The sequence below is a fragment of the Nannobrachium achirus genome (assembly GCF_963921795.1).
Source record: "Nannobrachium achirus genome assembly, chromosome: 2".
NCBI lineage: Eukaryota > Metazoa > Chordata > Actinopteri > Myctophiformes > Myctophidae > Nannobrachium > Nannobrachium achirus.
In genome coordinates, this window is record NC_137811.1 from 47791541 (window position 1) to 47812546 (window position 21006).

The 21006-nt window shown below is 39.4% G+C and overlaps 1 protein-coding gene across 4 annotated transcripts in view; it reads left to right on the top strand.

Moving 5' to 3' along the window:
- Window positions 1-21006, top strand: part of cobl (cordon-bleu WH2 repeat protein) — a 159962-nt gene that overhangs the window by 76647 nt on the left and 62309 nt on the right. For all 4 annotated transcript variants that reach the window (XM_080720938.1, XM_080720937.1, XM_080720940.1 and 1 more), the window contains one exon: window positions 19291-19461. In XM_080720938.1, coding sequence (XP_080577064.1) covers window positions 19291-19461 — 171 coding nt within the window. The remainder of the gene's footprint in view (window positions 1-19290; window positions 19462-21006) is intronic.

The window sequence follows — 21006 nt, forward strand, 5'->3', positions numbered from 1 at the left end:
ATAAAAGCGGGTTTACGCGTTTTACAAACTGCTCAAAGTGGCGGAAAATCGAAGGGCGGAGCTTACTTAACAACGACACAGATGTCTTCCGCTTGAGTCAAAGCACGCGTGTAACAAGTTGCATGTCTTCAAACGAAACGAGTCATGACTTATGCCCGTTTGAAGTTTGAATTTTCAGACGCTTCGTATAGCGCCCCCCTTTGGCCGATTGGAATAAAATTGGTTTCAGTGATACCTTGACTAACCCTCTACATCTTTGCCAAATGCCATGAACGTGTAACTTTGCATGTATGATTTAGAGGCCGAAGAATAATTTGCATAAAACTGCAATATTTATTGAATTATTAAAAAATTATATTTCACTTTAAAAGAAATCCGCCGAGATTAGTTTGACCGTATTGGTCCAAAGTTCATGTGAAAAAAGTTTTGTGCGCGTATCGAAAAAAACCCAGGAGGAGATAGATTTTTACTGTTTTTCATATAATTCCGAATTGTGGGAGATCTAAAGGTCAGAGGTCAAAAGTCAGAGGCTAAAAGTTGTTCGGCATGAGGAGACGCATACGTGTATACAGGTTTCATGCCTGTACCTCAAACACAGCATGAGCTATACCTGTTCAAAGTTCGCACTTTCGAAGGCTTCCTACAGCGCCACCATTTGGCCGATTGCTGTAAAAAGTAATAGCACACTTCGCCACTGTAAACTGAACACATTGATGTTTTTATTTTCATTTTCTCACTAAGTATGTAGGAGTAGAAAGGAACCGAAGTTTTTTGATACTTGATATGACTGCCTGATAGATAAATAAATAAATAAATAATGACAATATCTAAAGTGTGCTCGCCTTATAGGCGAGCCCACAACTAGAAAAATATTGTTCCTTCGAAACAATTGTGGGCTCGCTTCAAGCCAGAAAACAATGGCTATAAAAGTACAAAATGTCAAGATCGCAGGCAGTGCTCTCTTTGACGTTACTGACGTCAAAGATTGGTCCATTTTGTTCCAAAAATGTGTTGTGCAAAAGTTGACCCGCTGGTGGCGCTATAACAGGCCAATGTGAGAAGGTTGGTATATGTTCCTTGACCTATTGGGAATGTGCTTGCAAGATTTCACGCACATCCCAGGCTGTGTTCATGATTTGAGGTGTTTTTGGCTTTGGACACTTTATCGCTGCTTGCAGCTATATTTATTATTATTATTTTATAATTTTTTGTGTGCACTTCATAGGCATGTTAGATAAAGGTCCTTAGATTGTGTGTAGAATGTTTCATGCAAATTGCAAAAAAAATCCTAGAATAAAAACGGGTTTAAGCGTTTTACAAACTGCTCAAAATTATATAGCCGCCCCCCTTTGGCCATTTGGGGTAAGATTGGTTTCAGTGATATTTGAACTAACCCTCTACACTATTTTGTCATGAAAATGTGACTTTGCTTGTATGTTTTAGAGGCAGAAGAATAATTTGCATAAAAATGCAATATTGTTTGAATTATTTAAAAAAGCATGTTTCAATGTTAAAGAAATCCGATCTGACAGATCTTTAGATATCGGTCCAAAGTTCACGTAAAAAAAGTTTTGTGCACGTGACGCGAAAATTCCAGAATAAAAGCGGGTTTACGCGTTTTACAAACTGCTCAAAGTGGCGGAAAATCGAAGGGCGGAGCTTACTTAACAACGACACAGATGTCTTCCGCTTGAGTCAAAGCACGCGTGTAACAAGTTGCATGTCTTCAAACGAAACGAGTCATGACTTATGCCCGTTTGAAGTTTGAATTTTCAGACCTTTCGTATAGCGCCCCCCTTTGGCCGATTGGAATAAAATTGGTTTCAGTGATACCTTGACTAACCCTCTACATCTTTGCCAAATGCCATGAACGTGTAACTTTGCATGTATGATTTAGAGGCCGAAGAATAATTTGCATAAAACTGCAATATTTATTGAATTATTAAAAAATTATATTTCACTTTAAAAGAAATCCGCCGAGATTAGTTTGACCGTATTGGTCCAAAGTTCATGTGAAAAAAGTTTTGTGCGCGTATCGAAAAAAACCCAGGAGGAGATAGATTTTTACTGTTTTTCATATAATTCCGAATTGTGGGAGATCTAAAGGTCAGAGGTCAAAAGTCAGAGGCTAAAAGTTGTTCGGCATGAGGAGACGCATACGTGTATACAGGTTTCATGCCTGTACCTCAAACACAGCATGAGCTATACCTGTTCAAAGTTCGCACTTTCGAAGGCTTCGTGCAGCGCCACCATTTGGCCGATTGCTATAAAAAATAATAGCGCACTTCGCCACTGTAAACTGAACACATTGATGTTTTTATTTTCATTTTCTCACTAAGTATGTAGGAGTAGAAAGGAACCGAAGTTCCCGTCTACTGTCTGACTGACTGATAGATAAATAATGACAATATCTAAAGTGTGCTCGCCTTATAGGCGAGCCCACAATTAAACTATAGAACCTTTCTCTTAGCAAGTTACTAGCACACCATTCCCGGGTAAGCCGGTCGATTTGACATATGGCGCGAGTGTGTGGTGCAAAAACTGTGGGAGGAGTAGCGTGCCAAACTTTGGGGAATCGTATGGACAGACATAAATAAATAAATATGAGCGAGAACAATAAGTGTCCCATGCTATGCATAGGCACACTTAACTAGAAAAATATTGTTCCTTCGAAACAATTGTGGGCTCGCTTCAAGCCAGAAAACAATGGCTATAAAAGTACAAAATGTCAAGATCGCAGGCAGTGCTCTCTTTGACGTTACTGACGTCAAAGATTGGTCCATTTTGTTCCAAAAATGTGTTGTGCAAAAGTTGACCCGCTGGTGGCGCTATAACAGGCCAATGTAAGAAGGGTGGTATCTGCTCCTTGACCTATTGGGAATGTGCTTGCAAGATTTCACGCACATTGCAGGCTGTGTTCATGATTTGAGGTGTTTTTGGCTTTGGCCACTTTATCGCTGCTTGCAGCTATATTCATTATTATTATTTTTTTTTTGTGTGTGCACTTTAGATAAAGGTCCTTAGATTGTGTGTAGAATGTTTCATGCAAATTGCAAAAATAAATCCTAACGGGTTTAAGCGTTTCACAAACTGCTCAAAATGATATAGCGCCCCCCTTTGGCCAATTGGGGTAAGATTGGTTTTAGTGATATTTGGACTAACACTCTACATCTTTGCCAAATGCCATGAACATGTTACTTTGCATGTATGATTTAGAGGCAGAAGAATAATTTGCATAAAACTGCAATATTCATTGAATTTATTTTAAAAAGCATGTTTCAATTTTAAAGAAATCCGATCTGACAGATCTTTAGATATCGGTCCAAAGTTCACGTAAAAAAAGTTTTGTGCACGTGGAGTGAAAATTCCAGAATAAAAGCGGGTTTACGCGTTTTACAAACTGCTCAATATGGCGGAAAATCGGGGGGCGGAGCTTACTTAACAACGACACAGATGTCTTCCGCTCGAGTCAAAGCACGCGTGTAACAAGTTGCATGTCTTCAAACGAAACGAGTCATGACTTATGCCCGTTTGAAGTTTGAATTTTCAAACGCTTCGTATAGCGCCCCCCTTTGGCCGATTGGAATAAAATTGGTTTCAGTGATACTTTGACTAACCCTCCACATCTTTGCCAAATGCCATGAACGTGTAACTTTGCATGTATGATTTAGAGGCCGAAGAATAATTTGCATAAAACCGCAACATTGATTGAATTATTAATAAAATATATTTCACTTTAAAAGAAATCCGCCGAGACTAGTTTGACCGTATTGGTCCAAAGTTCATGTGAAAAAAGTTTCATGCGCGTATCGCAAAGATCCCAGGAGGAGATAGATTTTTACTGTTTTTCATATAATTCCAAATTCTGAGGGATCTAAAGATCAGAGGTCAAAAGTCAGAGCGTAAAAATTGTTCGGCATGAGGAGACGCATACGTGTATACAGGTTTCATGGCTGTACGTATAACAGAGCATGAGCTATACCTGTTCAAAGTTCGCACTTTCGAAGGCTTCCTACAGCGCCACCATTTGGCCGATTGCTGTAAAAAGTAATAGCACACGTCGCCACAGTAAGCTGAACACATTGATGTTTTTATTTTCATTTTCTCACTAAGTATGTAGGAGTAGAAAGGAACCGAAGTTTTGAGGAGAACTTGATATGACGGTTAGATATTGTCACTAGAAAAATATTGTTCCTTCGAAACAATTGTGGGCTCGCTTCAAGCCAGAAAACAATGGCTATAAAAGCACAAAATGTTAAGATCGCAGGCAGTGCTCTCTTTGACGTTACTGACGTCAAAGATTGGTCCATTTTGTTCCAAAAATGTGTTGTGCAAAAGTTGACCCGCTGGTGGCGCTATAACAGGCCAATGTAAGAAGGGTGGTATCTGTTCCTTGACCTATTGGGAATGTGCTTGCAAGATTTCACGCACATTGCAGGCTGTGTTCATGATTTGAGGTGTTTTTGGCTTTGGCCACTTTATCGCTGCTTGCAGCTATATTTATTATTATTATTATTTTTTTGTGTGTGTGCACTTCATAGGCATATTAGATAAAGGTCCTTAGATTGTGTGTAGAATGTTTCATGCAAATTGCCAAAAGAATCCTAACGGGTTTAAGCGTTTCACAAACTGCTCAAAATGATATAGCGCCCCCCTTTGGCCAATTGGAGTAAGATTGGTTTTAGTGATATTTGGACTAACACTCTACATCTTTGCCAAATGCCATGAACATGTTACTTTGCATGTATGATTTAGAGGCAGAAGAATAATTTGCATAAAACTGCAATATTCATTGAATTATTTAAAAAAGCATGTTTCAATTTTAAAGAAATCCGATCTGACAGATCTTTAGATATTGGTCGAAAGTTCACGCAAAAAAAGTTTTGTGCACGTGACGCGAAAATTCCAGAATAAAAGCGGGTTTGCGCGTTTTACAAACTGCTCAAAATGGCGGAAAATCGAAGGGCGGAGCTTACTTAACAAAGACACAGATGTCTTCCGCTCGAGTCAAAGCACGCGTGTAAGCAAGTTGCATGTCTTAAAACGAAACGAGTCATGACTTATGCCCGTTTGAAGTTTGAATTTTCAAACGCTTCGTATAGCGCCCCCCTTTGGCCGATTGGAATAAAATTGGTTTCAGTGATACTTTGACTAACCCTCTACATCTTTGCCAAATGCCATGAACGTGTAACTTTGCATGTATGATTTAGAGGCCGAAGAATAATTTGCATAAAACCGCAATATTGATTGAATTATTAAAAAATTATATTTCACTTAAAAATAAATCTGGTTGATCAATCTGACCGTATTGGTCCAAAGTTCATGTGAAAAAAGTTTTGTGCGCGTAACGAAAAAAACCCAGGAGGAGATAGATTTTTACTGTTTTTCATATAATTCCAAATTGTGGGAGATCTAAAGGTCAAAGGTCAAAAGTCAGAGCGTAAAAGTTGTTCGGCATGAGGAGACGCATACGTGTATACAGGTTTCATGGCTTTACCTCTAACACAGCATGAGCTATACCTGTTCAAAGTTCGCACTTTCGAAGGCTTCCTACAGCGCCACCATTTGGCCGATTGCTGTAAAAAGTAATAGCACACGTCGCCACAGTAAGCTGAACACATTGATGTTTTTATTTTCATTTTCTCACTAAGTATGTAGGAGTAGAAAGGAACCGAAGTTTTTTGATACTTGCACTGACTGCCTGCCTAGTATAGAAATAATGACAATATCTAAAGTGTGCTCGCCTTATAGGCGAGCCCACAACTAGAAAAATATTGTTCCTTCGAAACAATTGTGGGCTCGCTTCAAGCCAGAAAACAATGGCTATAAAAGCACAAAATGTCAAGATCGCAGGCAGTGCTCTCTTTGACGTTACTGACGTCAAAGTTTGTCCATTTTGTTCCAAAAATGTGTTGTGCAAAAGTTGACCCGCTGGTGGCGCTATAACAGGCCAATGTGAGAAGGTTGGTATCTGTTCCTTGACCTATTGGGAATGTGCTTGCAAGATTTCACGCACATCCCAGGCTGTGTTCATGATTTGAGGTGTTTTTGGCTTTGGACACTTTATCGCTGCTTGCAGCTATATTTATTATTATTATTTTATAATTTTTTTGTGTGCACTTCATAGGCATGTTAGATAAAGGTCCTTAGATTGCGTGTAGAATGTTTCATGCAAATTGCAAAAAAAATCCTAGAATAAAAACGGGTTTAAGCGTTTTACAAACTGCTCATAATGATATAGCGCCCCCCTTTGGCCATTTGGGGTAAGATTGGTTTCAGTGATATTTGAACTAACCCTCTACACTATTTTGTCATGAAAATGTGACTTTGCATGTATGTTTTAGAGGCAGAAGAATAATTTGCATAAAAATGCAATATTGTTTGAATTATTTAAAAAAGCATGTTTCAATGTTAAAGAAATCCGATCTGACAGATCTTTAGATATCGGTCCAAAGTTCACGTAAAAAAAGTTTTGTGCACGTGACGCGAAAATTCCAGAATAAAAGCGGGTTTACACGTTTTACAAACTGCTCAAAATGGCGGAAAATTGAAGGGCGGAGCTTACTTAACAACGACACAGATGTCTTCCGCTTGAGTCAAAGCACGCGTGTAACAAGTTGCATGTCTTCAAACGAAACGAGTCATGACTTATGGCCGTTTGAAGTTTGAATTTTCAGACGCTTCGTATAGCGCCCCCCTTTGGCCGATTGGAATAAAATTGGTTTCAGTGATACTTTGACTAACCCTCCACATCTTTGCCAAATGCCATGAAAGTGTAGCTTTGCATGTATGATTTAGAGGCCGAAGAATAATTTGCATAAAACCGCAATATTGATTGAATTATTAAAAAATTATATTTCACTTTAAAAAAAATCTGGTTGATCAATCTCACCGTATTGGTCCAAAGTTCATGTGAAAAAAGTTTCGTGCGCGTAACAAAAAAAACCCAGGAGGAGATAGATTTTTACTGTTTTTCATATTATTCCGAATTGTGGGAGACCTAAAGGTCAGAGGTCAAAAGTTAGAGGGTAAAAGTTGTTCGGCATGAGGAGACGCATACGTGTATACAGGTTTCATGGCTGTACCTAAAACACAGCATGAGCTATACCTGTTCAAAGATCGCACTTTCGAAGGCTTCCTACAGCGCCACCATTTGGCCGATTGCTATAGAAAATGATAGCACACTTCGCCACTGTAAACTGAACACATTGATGTTTTTATTTTCATTTTCTCACTAAGTATGTAGGAGTTGAAAGCGGACAAAGTATTGAGGAGAACTTGATATGCTCTGTTTGATAGATAAACTAGAAAAATATTGTTCCTTCGAAACAATTGTGGGCTCGCTTCAAGCCGGAAAACAATGGCTATAAAAGTACAAAATGTCAAGATCGCAGGCAGTGCTCTCTTTGACGTTACTGACGTCAAAGATTGGTCCATTTTGTTCCAAAAATGTGTTGTGCAAAAGTTGACCCGCTGGTGGCGCTATAACAGGCCAATGTGAGAAGGTTGGTATCTGTTCCTTGACCTATTGGGAATGTGCTTGCAAGATTTCACGCACATCCCAGGCTGTGTTCATGATTTGAGGTGTTTTTGGCTTTGGACACTTTATCGCTGCTTGCAGCTATATTTATTATTATTATTTTATAATGTTTTTGTGTGCACTTCATAGGCATGTTAGATAAAGGTCCTTAGATTGCGTGTAGAATGTTTCATGCAAATTGCAAAAAAAAATCCTAGAATAAAAACGGGTTTAAGCGTTTTACAAACTGCTCAAAATTATATAGCGCCCCCCTTTGGCCATTTGGGGTAAGATTGGTTTCAGTGATATTTGAACTAACCCTCTACACTATTTTGTCATGAAAATGTGACTTTGCATGTATGTTTTAGAGGCAGAAGAATAATTTGCATAAAAATGCAATATTGTTTGAATTATTTAAAAAAGCATGTTTCAATTTTAAAGAAATCCGATCTGACAGATCTTTAGATATCGGTCCAAAGTTCACGTAAAAAACGTTTTGTGCACGTGGAGCGAAAATTCCAGAATAAAAGCGGGTTTACGTGTTTTACAAACTGCTCAATATGGCGGAAAATCGAAGGGCGGAGCTTACTTAACAACGACACAGATGTCTTCCGCTCGAGTCAAAGCACGCGTGTAACAAGTTGCATGTCTTCAAACAAAACGAGTCATGACTTATGCCCGTTTGAAGTTTGAATTTTCAAACGCTTCGTATAGCGCCCCCCTTTGGCCGATTGGAATAAAATTGGTTTCAGTGATACTTTGACTAACCCTCCACATCTTTGCCAAATGCCATGAACGTGTAACTTTGCATGTATGATTTAGAGGCCGAAGAATAATTTGCATAAAACCGCAATATTGATGGAATTATTAAAAAATTATATTTCACTTTAAAAAAAATCTGGTTGATCAATCTGACCGTATTGGTCCAAAGTTCATGTGAAAAAAGTTGTGTACGCTTAACGCAAAAATTCCAGGAGGAGATAGATTTTTACTGTTTATCATATAATTCCAAATTGTGGGAGATCTAAAGGTCAGAGGTCAAAAGTCAGAGGCTAAAAGTTGTTCGGCATGAGGAGACGCATACGTGTATACAGGTTTCATGGCTGTATGTATAACACAGCATGAGCTATACCTGTTCAAAGATCGTACTTTCGAAGGCTTCCTACAGCGCCACCATTTGGCCGATTGCTGTAAAAAGTAATAGCACACTTCCCCACTGTAAGCTGAACACATTGATATTTTTATTTTCATTTTCTCACTAAGTATGTAGGAGTAGAAAGGAACCGAAAATCCCGTCTACTTACTAGATAAATAAATAAATAAATAAATAATGACAATATCTAAAGTGTGCTCGCCAGGTACTGGCGAGCCCACAATAATGACAATATCTAAAGTGTGCTCGCCAGGTACTGGCGAGCCCACAACTAGAAAAATATTGTTCCTTCGAAACAATTGTGGGCTCGCTTCGAGCCAGAAAACAATGGCTATAAAAGTACAAAATGTCAAGATCGCAGGCAGTGCTCTCTTTGACGTTACTGACGTCAAAGATTGGTCCATTTTGTTCCAAAAATGTGTTGTGCCAAAAGTTGACCCGCTGGTGGCGCTATTATAACAGGCCAATGTAAGAAGGGTGGTATCTGTTCCTTGACCTATTGGGAATGTGCTTGCAAGATTTCACGGACATTGCAGGCTGTGTTCATGATTTGAGGTGTTTTTGGCTTTGGCCACTTTATCGCTGCTTGCAGCTATATTTGTTATTATTTTTCTTTTTGTGTGTGTGTGCACTTCATAGGCATATTAGATAAAGGTCCTTAGATTGTGTGTAGAATGTTTCATGCAAATTGCTAAAAAAATCCTAACGGGTTTAAGCGTTTCACAAACTGCTCAAAATGATATAGCGCCCCCCTTTGGCCAATTGGAGTGAGATTGGATTTCGTGATATTTGGACTAACACTCTACATCTTTGCCAAATGCCATGAACATGTTACTTTGCATGTATGATTTAGAGGCAGAAGAATAATTTGCATAAAACTGCAATATTCATTGAATTATTAAAAAAGCATGTTTCAATTTAAAAAAAAAATCCGATCTGACAGATCTTTAGATATTGGTCCAAAGTTCACGTAAAAAAAGTTTTGTGCACGTGGAGCGAAAATTCCAGAATAAAAGCGGGTTTACGCGTTTTACAAACTGCTCAAAATGGCGGAAAATCGAAGGGCGGAGCTTACTTAACAAAGACACAGATGTCTTCCGCTCGAGTCAAAGCACGCGTGTAAGCAAGTTGCATGTCTTAAAACGAAACGAGTCATGACTTATGCCCGTTTGAAGTTTGAATTTTCAAACGCTTCGTATAGCGCCCCCCTTTGGCCGATTGGACTAAAATTGGTTTCAGTGATACTTTGACTAACCCTCTACATCTTTGCCAAATGCCATGAACGTGTAACTTTGCATGTATGATTTAGAGGCCGAAGAATAATTTGCATAAAACCGCAATATTGATTGAATTATTAAAAAATTATATTTCACTTTAAAAGAAATCTGGTTGATCAATCTGACCGTATTGGTCCAAAGTTCATGTGAAAAAAGTTTCGTGCACGTAACGAAAAAAACCCAGGAGGAGATAGATTTTTACTGTTTTTCATATAATTCCAAATTGTGGGAGATCTAAAGGTCAAAGGTCAAAAGTCAGAGCGTAAAAGTTGTTCGGCATGAGGAGACGCATACGTGTATACAGGTTTCATGGCTTTACCTCAAACACAGCATGAGCTATACCTGTTCAAAGTTCGCACTTTCGAAGGCTTCCTACAGCGCCACCATTTGGCCGATTGCTGTAAAAAGTAATAGCACACGTCGCCACAGTAAGCTGAACACATTGATGTTTTTATTTTCATTTTCTCACTAAGTATGTAGGAGTAGAAAGGAACCGAAGTTTTTTGATACTTGCACTGACTGCCTGCCTAGTATAGAAATAATGACAATATCTAAAGTGTGCTCGCCTTATAGGCGAGCCCACAACTAGAAAAATATTGTTCCTTCGAAACAATTGTGGGCTCGCTTCAAGCCAGAAAACAATGGCTATAAAAGCACAAAATGTCAAGATCGCAGGCAGTGCTCTCTTTGACGTTACTGACGTCAAAGTTTGTCCATTTTGTTCCAAAAATGTGTTGTGCAAAAGTTGACCCGCTGGTGGCGCTATAACAGGCCAATGTGAGAAGGTTGGTATCTGTTCCTTGACCTATTGGGAATGTGCTTGCAAGATTTCACGCACATCCCAGGCTGTGTTCATGATTTGAGGTGTTTTTGGCTTTGGACACTTTATCGCTGCTTGCAGCTATATTTATTATTATTATTTTATAATTTTTTTGTGTGCACTTCATAGGCATGTTAGACAAAGGTCCTTAGATTGCGTGTAGAATGTTTCATGCAAATTGCAAAAAAAATCCTAGAATAAAAACGGGTTTAAGCGTTTTACAAACTGCTCAAAATTATATAGCGCCCCCCTTTGGCCATTTGGGGTAAGATTGGTTTCAGTGATATTTGAACTAACCCTCTACACTATTTTGTCATGAAAATGTGACTTTGCATGTATGTTTTAGAGGCAGAAGAATAATTTGCATAAAAATGCAATATTGTTTGAATTATTTAAAAAAGCATGTTTCAATGTTAAAGAAATCCGATCTGACAGATCTTTAGATATCGGTCCAAAGTTCACGTAAAAAAAGTTTTTTGCACGTGACGCGAAAATTCCAGAATAAAAGCGGGTTTACGCGTTTTACAAACTGCTCAAAATGGCGGAAAATTGAAGGGTGGAGCTTACTTAACAACGACACAGATGTCTTCCGCTTGAGTCAAAGCACGCGTGTAACAAGTTGCATGTCTTCAAACGAAACGAGTCATGACTTATGCCCGTTTGAAGTTTGAATTTTCAGACGCTTCGTATAGCGCCCCCCTTTGGCCGATTGGAATAAAATTGGTTTCAGTGATACTTTGACTAACCCTCCACATCTTTGCCAAATGCCATGAACGTGTAACTTTGCATGTATGATTTAGAGGCCGAAGAATAATTTGCATAAAACCGCAATATTGATTGAACTATTAAAAAATTATATTTCACTTTAAAAGAAATCCGCCGAGATTAGTTTGACCGTATTGGTCCAAAGTTCATGTGAAAAAAGTTTCGTGCGCGTATCGAAAAAAACCCAGGAGGAGATAGATTTTTACTGTTTTTCATATAATTCCGAATTGTGGGAGACCTAAAGGTCAGAGGTCAAAAGTTAGAGGTAAAAGTTGTTCGGCATGAGGAGACGCATACGTGTATACAGGTTTCATGGCTGTACCTAAAACACAGCATGAGCTATACCTGTTCAAAGTTCGCACTTTCGAAGGCTTCCTACAGCGCCACCATTTGGCCGATTGCTATAAAAAATAATAGCACACTTCGCCACTGTAAACTGAACACATTGATGTTTTTATTTTCATTTTCTCACTAAGTATGTAGGAGTAGAAAGGAACCGAAGTTTTTTGATACTTGCACTGACTGCCTAGTATGCCTAGTATAGAAATAATGACAATATCTAAAGTGTGCTCGCCTTATAGGCGAGCCCACAATTATTATTTTATAATTTTTTTGTGTGCACTTCATAGGCATGTTAGATAAAGGTCCTTAGATTGCGTGTAGAATGTTTCATGCAAATTGCAAAAAAAATCCTAGAATAAAAACGGGTTTAAGCGTTTTACAAACTGCTCAAAATTATATAGCGCCCCCCTTTGGCCATTTGGGGTAAGATTGGTTTCAGTGATATTTGAACTAACCCTCTACACTATTTTGTCATGAAAATGTGACTTTGCATGTATGTTTTAGAGGCAGAAGAATAATTTGCATAAAAATGCAATATTGTTTGAATTATTTAAAAAAGCATGTTTCAATGTTAAAGAAATCCGATCTGACAGATCTTTAGATATCGGTCCAAAGTTCACGTAAAAAAAGTTTTGTGCACGTGACGCGAAAATTCCAGAATAAAAGCGGGTTTACGCGTTTTACAAACTGCTCAAAATGGCGGAAAATTGAAGGGCGGAGCTTACTTAACAACGACACAGATGTCTTCCGCTTGAGTCAAAGCACGCGTGTAACAAGTTGCATGTCTTCAAACGAAACGAGTCATGACTTATGCCCGTTTGAAGTTTGAATTTTCAGACGCTTCGTATAGCGCCCCCCTTTGGCCGATTGGAATAAAATTGGTTTCAGTGATACTTTGACTAACCCTCCACATCTTTGCCAAATGCCATGAACGTGTAACTTTGCATGTATGATTTAGAGGCCGAAGAATAATTTGCATAAAACCGCAATATTGATTGAACTATTAAAAAATTATATTTCACTTTAAAAGAAATCCACCGAGATTAGTTTGACCGTATTGGTCCAAAGTTCATGTGAAAAAAGTTTCGTGCGCGTATCGAAAAAAACCCAGGAGGAGATAGATTTTTACTGTTTTTCATATAATTCCGAATTGTGGGAGACCTAAAGGTCAGAGGTCAAAAGTTAGAGGGTAAAAGTTGTTCGGCATGAGGAGACGCATACGTGTATACAGGTTTCATGGCTGTACCTAAAACACAGCATGAGCTATACCTGTTCAAAGTTCGCACTTTCGAAGGCTTCCTACAGCGCCACCATTTGGCCGATTGCTATAAAAAATAATAGCACACTTCGCCACTGTAAACTGAACACATTGATGTTTTTATTTTCATTTTCTCACTAAGTATGTAGGAGTAGAAAGGAACCGAAGTTTTTTGATACTTGATATGACTGCCTGCCTGATAGATAAATAAATAAATAATGACAATATCTAAAGTGTGCTCGCCTTATAGGCGAGCCCACAACTAGAAAAATATTGTTCCTTCGAAACAATTGTGGGCTCGCTTCAAGCCGGAAAACAATGGCTATAAAAGTACAAAATGTCAAGATCGCAGGCAGTGCTCTCTTTGACGTTACTGACGTCAAAGAATGGTCCATTTTGTTCCAAAATGTGTTGTGCAAAAGTTGACCCGCTGGTGGCGCTATAACAGGCCAATGTAAGAAGGGTGGTATCTGTTCCTTGACCTATTGGGAATGTGCTTGCAAGATTTCACGCACATTGCAGGCTGTGTTCATGATTTGAGGTGTTTTTGGCTTTGGCCACTTTATCGCTGCTTGCAGCTATATTTATTATTATTATTTTATAATTTTTTTGTGTGCACTTCATAGGCATGTTAGATAAAGGTCCTTAGATTGCGTGTAGAATGTTTCATGCAAATTGCAAAAAAAATCCTAGAATAAAAACGGGTTTAAGCGTTTTACAAACTGCTCAAAATTATATAGCGCCCCCCTTTGGCCATTTGGGGTAAGATTGGTTTCAGTGATATTTGAACTAACCCTCTACACTATTTTGTCATGAAAATCTGACTTTGCATGTATGTTTTAGAGGCAGAAGAATAATTTGCATAAAAATGCAATATTGTTTGAATTATTTAAAAAAGCATGTTTCAATGTTAAAGAAATCCGATCTGACAGATCTTTAGATATCGGTCCAAAGTTCACGTAAAAAAAGTTTTGTGCACGTGACGCGAAAATTCCAGAATAAAAGCGGGTTTACGCGTTTTACAAACTGCTCAAAAAGGCGGAAAATCGAAGGGCGGAGCTTACTTAACAACGACACAGATGTCTTCCGCTTGAGTCAAAGCACGCGTGTAACAAGTTGCATGTCTTCAAACGAAACGAGTCATGACTTATGCCCGTTTGAAGTTTGAATTTTCAGACGCTTCGTATAGCGCCCCCCTTTGGCCGATTGGAATAAAATTGGTTTCAGTGATACTTTGACTAACCCTCCACATCTTTGCCAAATGCCATGAACGTGCAACTTTGCATGTATGATTTAGAGGCCGAAGAATAATTTGCATAAAACCGCAATATATATTGAATTATTAAAAAATCATTATTTAACGTACAAACTTCTCACCACATAGCCTGTGTAGATATAGGTTCAAAGTTCATGTGAAAAAAGTTTTGTGCACTTGACGCGAAAATCCCAGGAGGAGATAGATTTTTACTGTTTTTCATATAATTCCGAATTGTGGGAGACCTAAAGGTCAGAGGTCAAAAGTTAGAGGGTAAAAGTTGTTCGGCATGAGGAGACGCATAAGTGTATACAGGTTTCATGGCTGTATGTATAACACAGCATGAGCTATACCTGTTCAAAGATCGCACTTTCGAAGGCTTCCTACAGCGCCACCATTTGGCCGATTGCTATAATAAATAATAGCACACTTCGCCACTGTAAACTGAACACATTGATGTTTTTATTTTCATTTTCTCACTAAGTATGTAGGAGTAGAAAGGAACCGAAAATCCCGTCTACTTACTAGATAAATAAATAAATAAACTAGAAAAATATTGTTCCTTCGAAACAATTGTGGGCTCGCTTCAAGCCGGAAAACAATGGCTATAAAAGTACAAAATGTCAAGATCGCAGGCAGTGCTCTCTTTGACGTTACTGACGTCAAAGATTGGTCCATTTTGTTCCAAAAATGTGTTGTGCAAAAGTTGACCCGCTGGTGGCGCTATAACAGGCCAATGTAAGAAGGGTGGTATCTGTTCCTTGACCTATTGGGAATGTGCTTGCAAGATTTCACGCACATCGCAGGCTGTGTTCATGATTTGAGGTGTTTTTGGCTTTGGCCACTTTATCGCTGCTTGCAGCTATATTTATTATTATTATTTTATAATTTTTTTGTGTGCACTTCATAGGCATGTTAGATAAAGGTCCTTAGATTGCGTGTAGAATGTTTCATGCAAATTGCAAAAAAAATCCTAGAATAAAAACGGGTTTAAGCGTTTTACAAACTGCTCAAAATTATATAGCGCCCCCCTTTGGCCATTTGGGGTAAGATTGGTTTCAGTGATATTTGAACTAACCCTCTACACTATTTTGTCATGAAAATCTGACTTTGCATGTATGTTTTAGAGGCAGAAGAATAATTTGCATAAAAATGCAATATTGTTTGAATTATTTAAAAAAGCATGTTTCAATGTTAAAGAAATCCGATCTGACAGATCTTTAGATATCGGTCCAAAGTTCACGTAAAAAAAGTTTTGTGCACGTGACGCGAAAATTCCAGAATAAAAGCGGGTTTACGCGTTTTACAAACTGCTCAAAATCGCGGAAAATCGAAGGGCGGAGCTTACTTAACAACGACACAGATGTCTTCCGCTTGAGTCAAAGCACGCGTGTAACAAGTTGCATGTCTTCAAACGAAACGAGTCATGACTTATGCCCGTTTGAAGTTTGAATTTTCAGACGCTTCGTATAGCGCCCCCCTTTGGCCGATTGGAATAAAATTGGTTTCAGTGATACTTTGACTAACCCTCCACATCTTTGCCAAATGCCATGAACGTGTAACTTTGCATGTATGATTTAGAGGCCGAAGAATAATTTGCATAAAACCGCAATATATATTGAATTATTAAAAAATCATTATTTAACGTACAAACTTCTCACCACATAGCCTGTGTAGATATAGGTTCAAAGTTCATGTGAAAAAAGATTTGTGCACTTGACGCGAAAATCCCAGGAGGAGATAGATTTTTACTGTTTTTCATATAATTCCGAATTGTGGGAGACCTAAAGGTCAGAGGTCAAAAGTTAGAGGGTAAAAGTTGTTCGGCATGAGGAGACGCATAAGTGTATACAGGTTTCATGGCTGTATGTATAACACAGCATGAGCTATACCTGTTCAAAGTTCGCACTTTCGAAGGCTTCCTACAGCGCCACCATTTGGCCGATTGCTGTATAAAGTAATAGCACACATCGCCACTGTAAACTGAACACATTGATGTTTTTATTTTCATTTTCTGTCTAAGTATGTAGGAGTAGAAAGGAACCGAAAATCCCGTCTACTTACTAGATAAATAAATAAATAAATAATGACAATATCTAAAGTGTGCTCGCCAGGTACTGGCGAGCCCACAATAATGACAATATCTAAAGTGTGCTCGCCAGGTACTGGCGAGCCCACAATAATGACAATATCTAAAGTGTGCTCGCCTTATAGGCGAGCCCACAATTAATCCTGATTTGTACTTAGTGATACGCTGGTGTTGCACACCGAAAATAAGCGATCTACAAGCTCACAACGTGTTGCGCTGTGACTTGTTGTAAGCTTGTGCTTTGGCTATTTCTGGTGCGCAACTCCCGTACGCAACTTAGCACAACCCAGGCTATTAAAAGGAACAAATCTTGCCCACGATTAACTCCCTCCTCTTCTCCTTCTCTTTTCTCCTTTTCACCTTTCAACCTCAATCTTACCCTCTCTCCCTGCAAGTGTGGGAATGAACAGACGAAGAGAAAGACAGAGACAGACAGACAGACAGACAGACAGACAGACAGACAGACAGACAGAGAGAGAGACAGACAGACAGAGAGAGAGAGAGAGCGAGAGAGAGCAGGAATATGGAACTGTTTACTCTTGCCAATTCTCTCGTGAGAGGGTCAGCCACATGCATGCACGCACGCAAGCGCGCGCACGCACGCACGCGCGCACACACACACACACACACACACACACACACACACACACACACACACACACACACACACACACACACACACACAGTCACATACACACACACACACACACAGACACACACACACACACACACACACATACACACACACACACACACACAGTCACACACACACAGGGCAGCACAGTGTGAAAAGTTCATCATGAACCTTCTGGATTGCAGCCAAGAGACACACACACACACACACACACACACACACACACACACACACACACACACACACACACACACACACACACACACACGCACGCAGCTTAAGGCGGCGTGCTTCTGGAGAAGAGCCCTCTGTGACTCAGCTCTGAACGTCTCTCCATCCTCCACCCTTCTCCACACATTAACTCTCCATCCTCCACCCTTCTCCACACATTAACATGGCCTCTCTGATGTAACACAGCAGCCAGGGATCACAGGGCAGACCATGCCTTGATCAGAGGCTCATTCTTCAGCTTCAAAGAGGAGGGCAGGGGGCAGTGTCAGTTGATATTGTAATTCTCATTTAATAGTCATAGCGGTACACCAGCAGGAAGATGTTTCTGACAATCGAGTTTCTTCTACACCCGTTTTTGAAAATCTGTTCTGGTTTTCATAGCTTATTGTGCTTCTCACTTCTGCTCTCTCTCTCTCTCTCTCTCTCTCTCTCTCTCTCTCTCTCTCTCTCTCTCTCTCTCTCTCTTTCTATCTCACCTCTCTTTTAGAATTATAATAATAACAATTCAGTCATTTTCTCGTTGACATTAATCAAAAGAATCCATTGCATGTTGGGAAAAAAAGCCATTTGCCTCCTGGTCTACTGGCCCAGTGGTGGAAAAAGTACAGATTTTTTTTTACTTGAGTAAAAGTATCAATACTGCAATGTAGACATATTCTATTACAAGTAAAAGTCCAGAATTCAAAATGAACTTGAGTAAAAGTACGAGAGTATTGTCATCAAAATGTAATTAAAGTACCAATGTTTGAAAATAGCAGATCTACAAGCTGTTGTGAGCTTGTAGATTGGCTATTTTCAAATAGCCAGGTATAATATAGTGGTTAAAGTGGTTATTTGATGTTTTATAATATTATAATTTATATCTGCAAAGTAACTAGTAACTAAAGTTTTCAAATTACTAAAAGTACAATATTTGGATCCGAGAGGTAGTGAAGTAAAATAAAAGTATTGGAACTTGGAAATACTCAAGTAAAGTACAAATACCTCAAAATTGTACTTAAGTGCTGTACTTAGTTACTTTACATCACTGCTTCTGTCCTCATGTTCTTTTTCTCATGCGTTTTTCCTTTCCCATACCTCCCCACTGGGAGATGTTTCAGCTTTACTTATTAATTAATCCTAATGACCTGTACTTTATGTGCCTTGTACTGTACTTGTCTGCTTTTATGCTGGGCCCAGGCGTTGTCTGAACGCATCAATTAATCTGCTATTAAACACATTGCTGTTTTCTCAGATCGTGGGGTTTTAAGGCGTGGCTTGCGTCCCCCCATTGTTCCAACGGTACGGTCCGTACCAAGGCAAGCGATGGGGAGGTTCACGTTATCAACAGTGTTTTGGGCTTTCTTTGATCAGATTTTGAATCACTTATTTTTTTCCTTTTTTCTCCTCGCAGTCTTTCATTCAGCGGCAGCCACCCATTGAAAATGGGATTGCACACTGAATTAAATAATCGTCATCGTAACGGTTTTAACCCGTTAAAATCGGAAAAGCATCTCTGTCTGTCATTTAGATTATTTTCACCGTGCTTTTCAAAAAATAGCAGATCTACAAGCGCACAGCGCGTCATTGCAAGCTAGTACATCTGCAATTTTTGAACATTTTAAAAAATGTTATCCACAAGTTTCCAACGTCCCATCGTGCATTGCGCAGAAGGTGGGCGGCAGTTCCGGCCCAGCGTTCGAGTGTGATCTACAAGATCACACCGGTCGCATCTGCGACGAGACGTGAGCTTGTATGTCAGCTGTTCTCCGGATGTGTCCCACACATAATTCTACAATAAATTCCCACGGAAACAGGTGGATAGTGTTTTAAAAATGTTGAATAATTTTGAATTACGAAAAAGTTTGAGAACCACTTATTTAGAAGGCATCGGGTTTAAGGGGTTAAATATAGGTCATGATATATAATAATCTCCCCCCCCCCCCATCTTTGTTTGCACCCCTCCAGGGCCTGTCCACAGTGTCCACGATATCTTGTGTGGAGGCTCGCCCCAGCACCTTGGGTCAGTCCCAGTCCGTGATGAACATCTCCAGGATGTCCCCCAAGGCCGAGCCCAAGAAGAGGAGAGCCCCTGCCCCACCGGGCGCTCCAACGCCCTCCCTGGGTCACTACAGTGAGGTAGGCCTGTCAGCGTTATCACTGAATCGCAATTATTGTTTTGCAATTAATTTCCACTCCACAATCTGTTCAAAGACATTTTCAAAGAAATAGTTGAAATAGCAGATCTACCGTACAAGCTCACCACTTGTGACCTTGTTGGTCGTCTATTTCTGCAGTTTTTTGAAATTCTTGGAATGTAAAGAATATCATTTTTCAATATGGCCATATCGTTTATCTTGATTATTGGTACCGGTCATTGTTGCTCTTTATATTGAAGTTATGGAATGGCAAACGGAAATGCTATTTTATGTTCCAGTGTTCAATGACAAAAACACAATCAAATTGTTAATCACAAGTATTTGTATGACAGTTAATCGTCAAGTAAAATGTCATGATCATGACAGCCTACTGTCAGGTAAGGAGCTAGAATTGGGTTAAACACATACTGTACATACTGTACATAGTTCAAGGATAGAATCCACACACTGAGCTATGGTGCAAAACTATTTAATCACATGTTTCAATCCACAGTGGATCTTCACCCAGGTCACTCACACACACACACACACACACACACACACACACACACACACACACACACACACACACACACACACACACACACACACACACACACACACACACACAGTCACACACACACAAACGCACGCGCACACACACGCACGCACACACACACCAAGAGGCCTTGCCTTTTTAATCAGAAGTGCATAATTGTGTTGTTGAAGAATGATTCCAAGCCTTTCATCTAGTTCAAAGGATGTCTTTAACACATAAAACAACATGAATTCCTCAGCTCCGAGGGTTTGATTTATAATTTGGACTTGAATGTTATAGTTTATCTTTGACGCAGCTTTTTGGTTTTGGATATTTGGGCTCAGAAGAATCCACCACAAGGTCACAGTGACCCGTGTCATGTCATCTACGTCAGAGAGCCACAGCTCCCTGTAGACTCATCATGGTGTTATGGCTGCATTTTGGAAAATGTTGTTTTGCAAACAACTTCCTTCCTTCTCTACCTCTGATAATAGGCCTTGTTTGTTTGGAGGAGTGTTTGTTTATGGTGAATGTCACCGGCCGGCAGGAAAGTGTATTTTCTGGGCAGAGAACACACATACCGGTATGTTGTGCTCTTGAACTAAGCTGACCTTGGAGCAGTGGTTCTCAAAGTGGGCTCTGAGGAGGACCCCCAGCAAAACAAAATCAAAATAGATCTCAAATGTATTTGTGAGACTCTGTTTCCAGTGTTACTGTATGTGGTGTTAATAATAATAACTAGAAATACTGTTCTTACAAAACAGTGTGGGCTTGCTGCTCCCTCATTGGCTAAAGGAAGGAGAATAACCTTAGTATATAAATGAGGTGGTGGTGATGTCACCAAGAGTGCTGCTCCTCATTGGCTAAAGGCCCTGCCTTTGTACTGGCGGTCATTTTTTTGAGGAGAATAAACTTGACCTATAAAGCTTTGGTACAATATAATATACTGGTCTCGCCTTTGCTTTTCAGCGAGACCAAAAATTTCAAGCAAAAAGATTTCATGTGGGT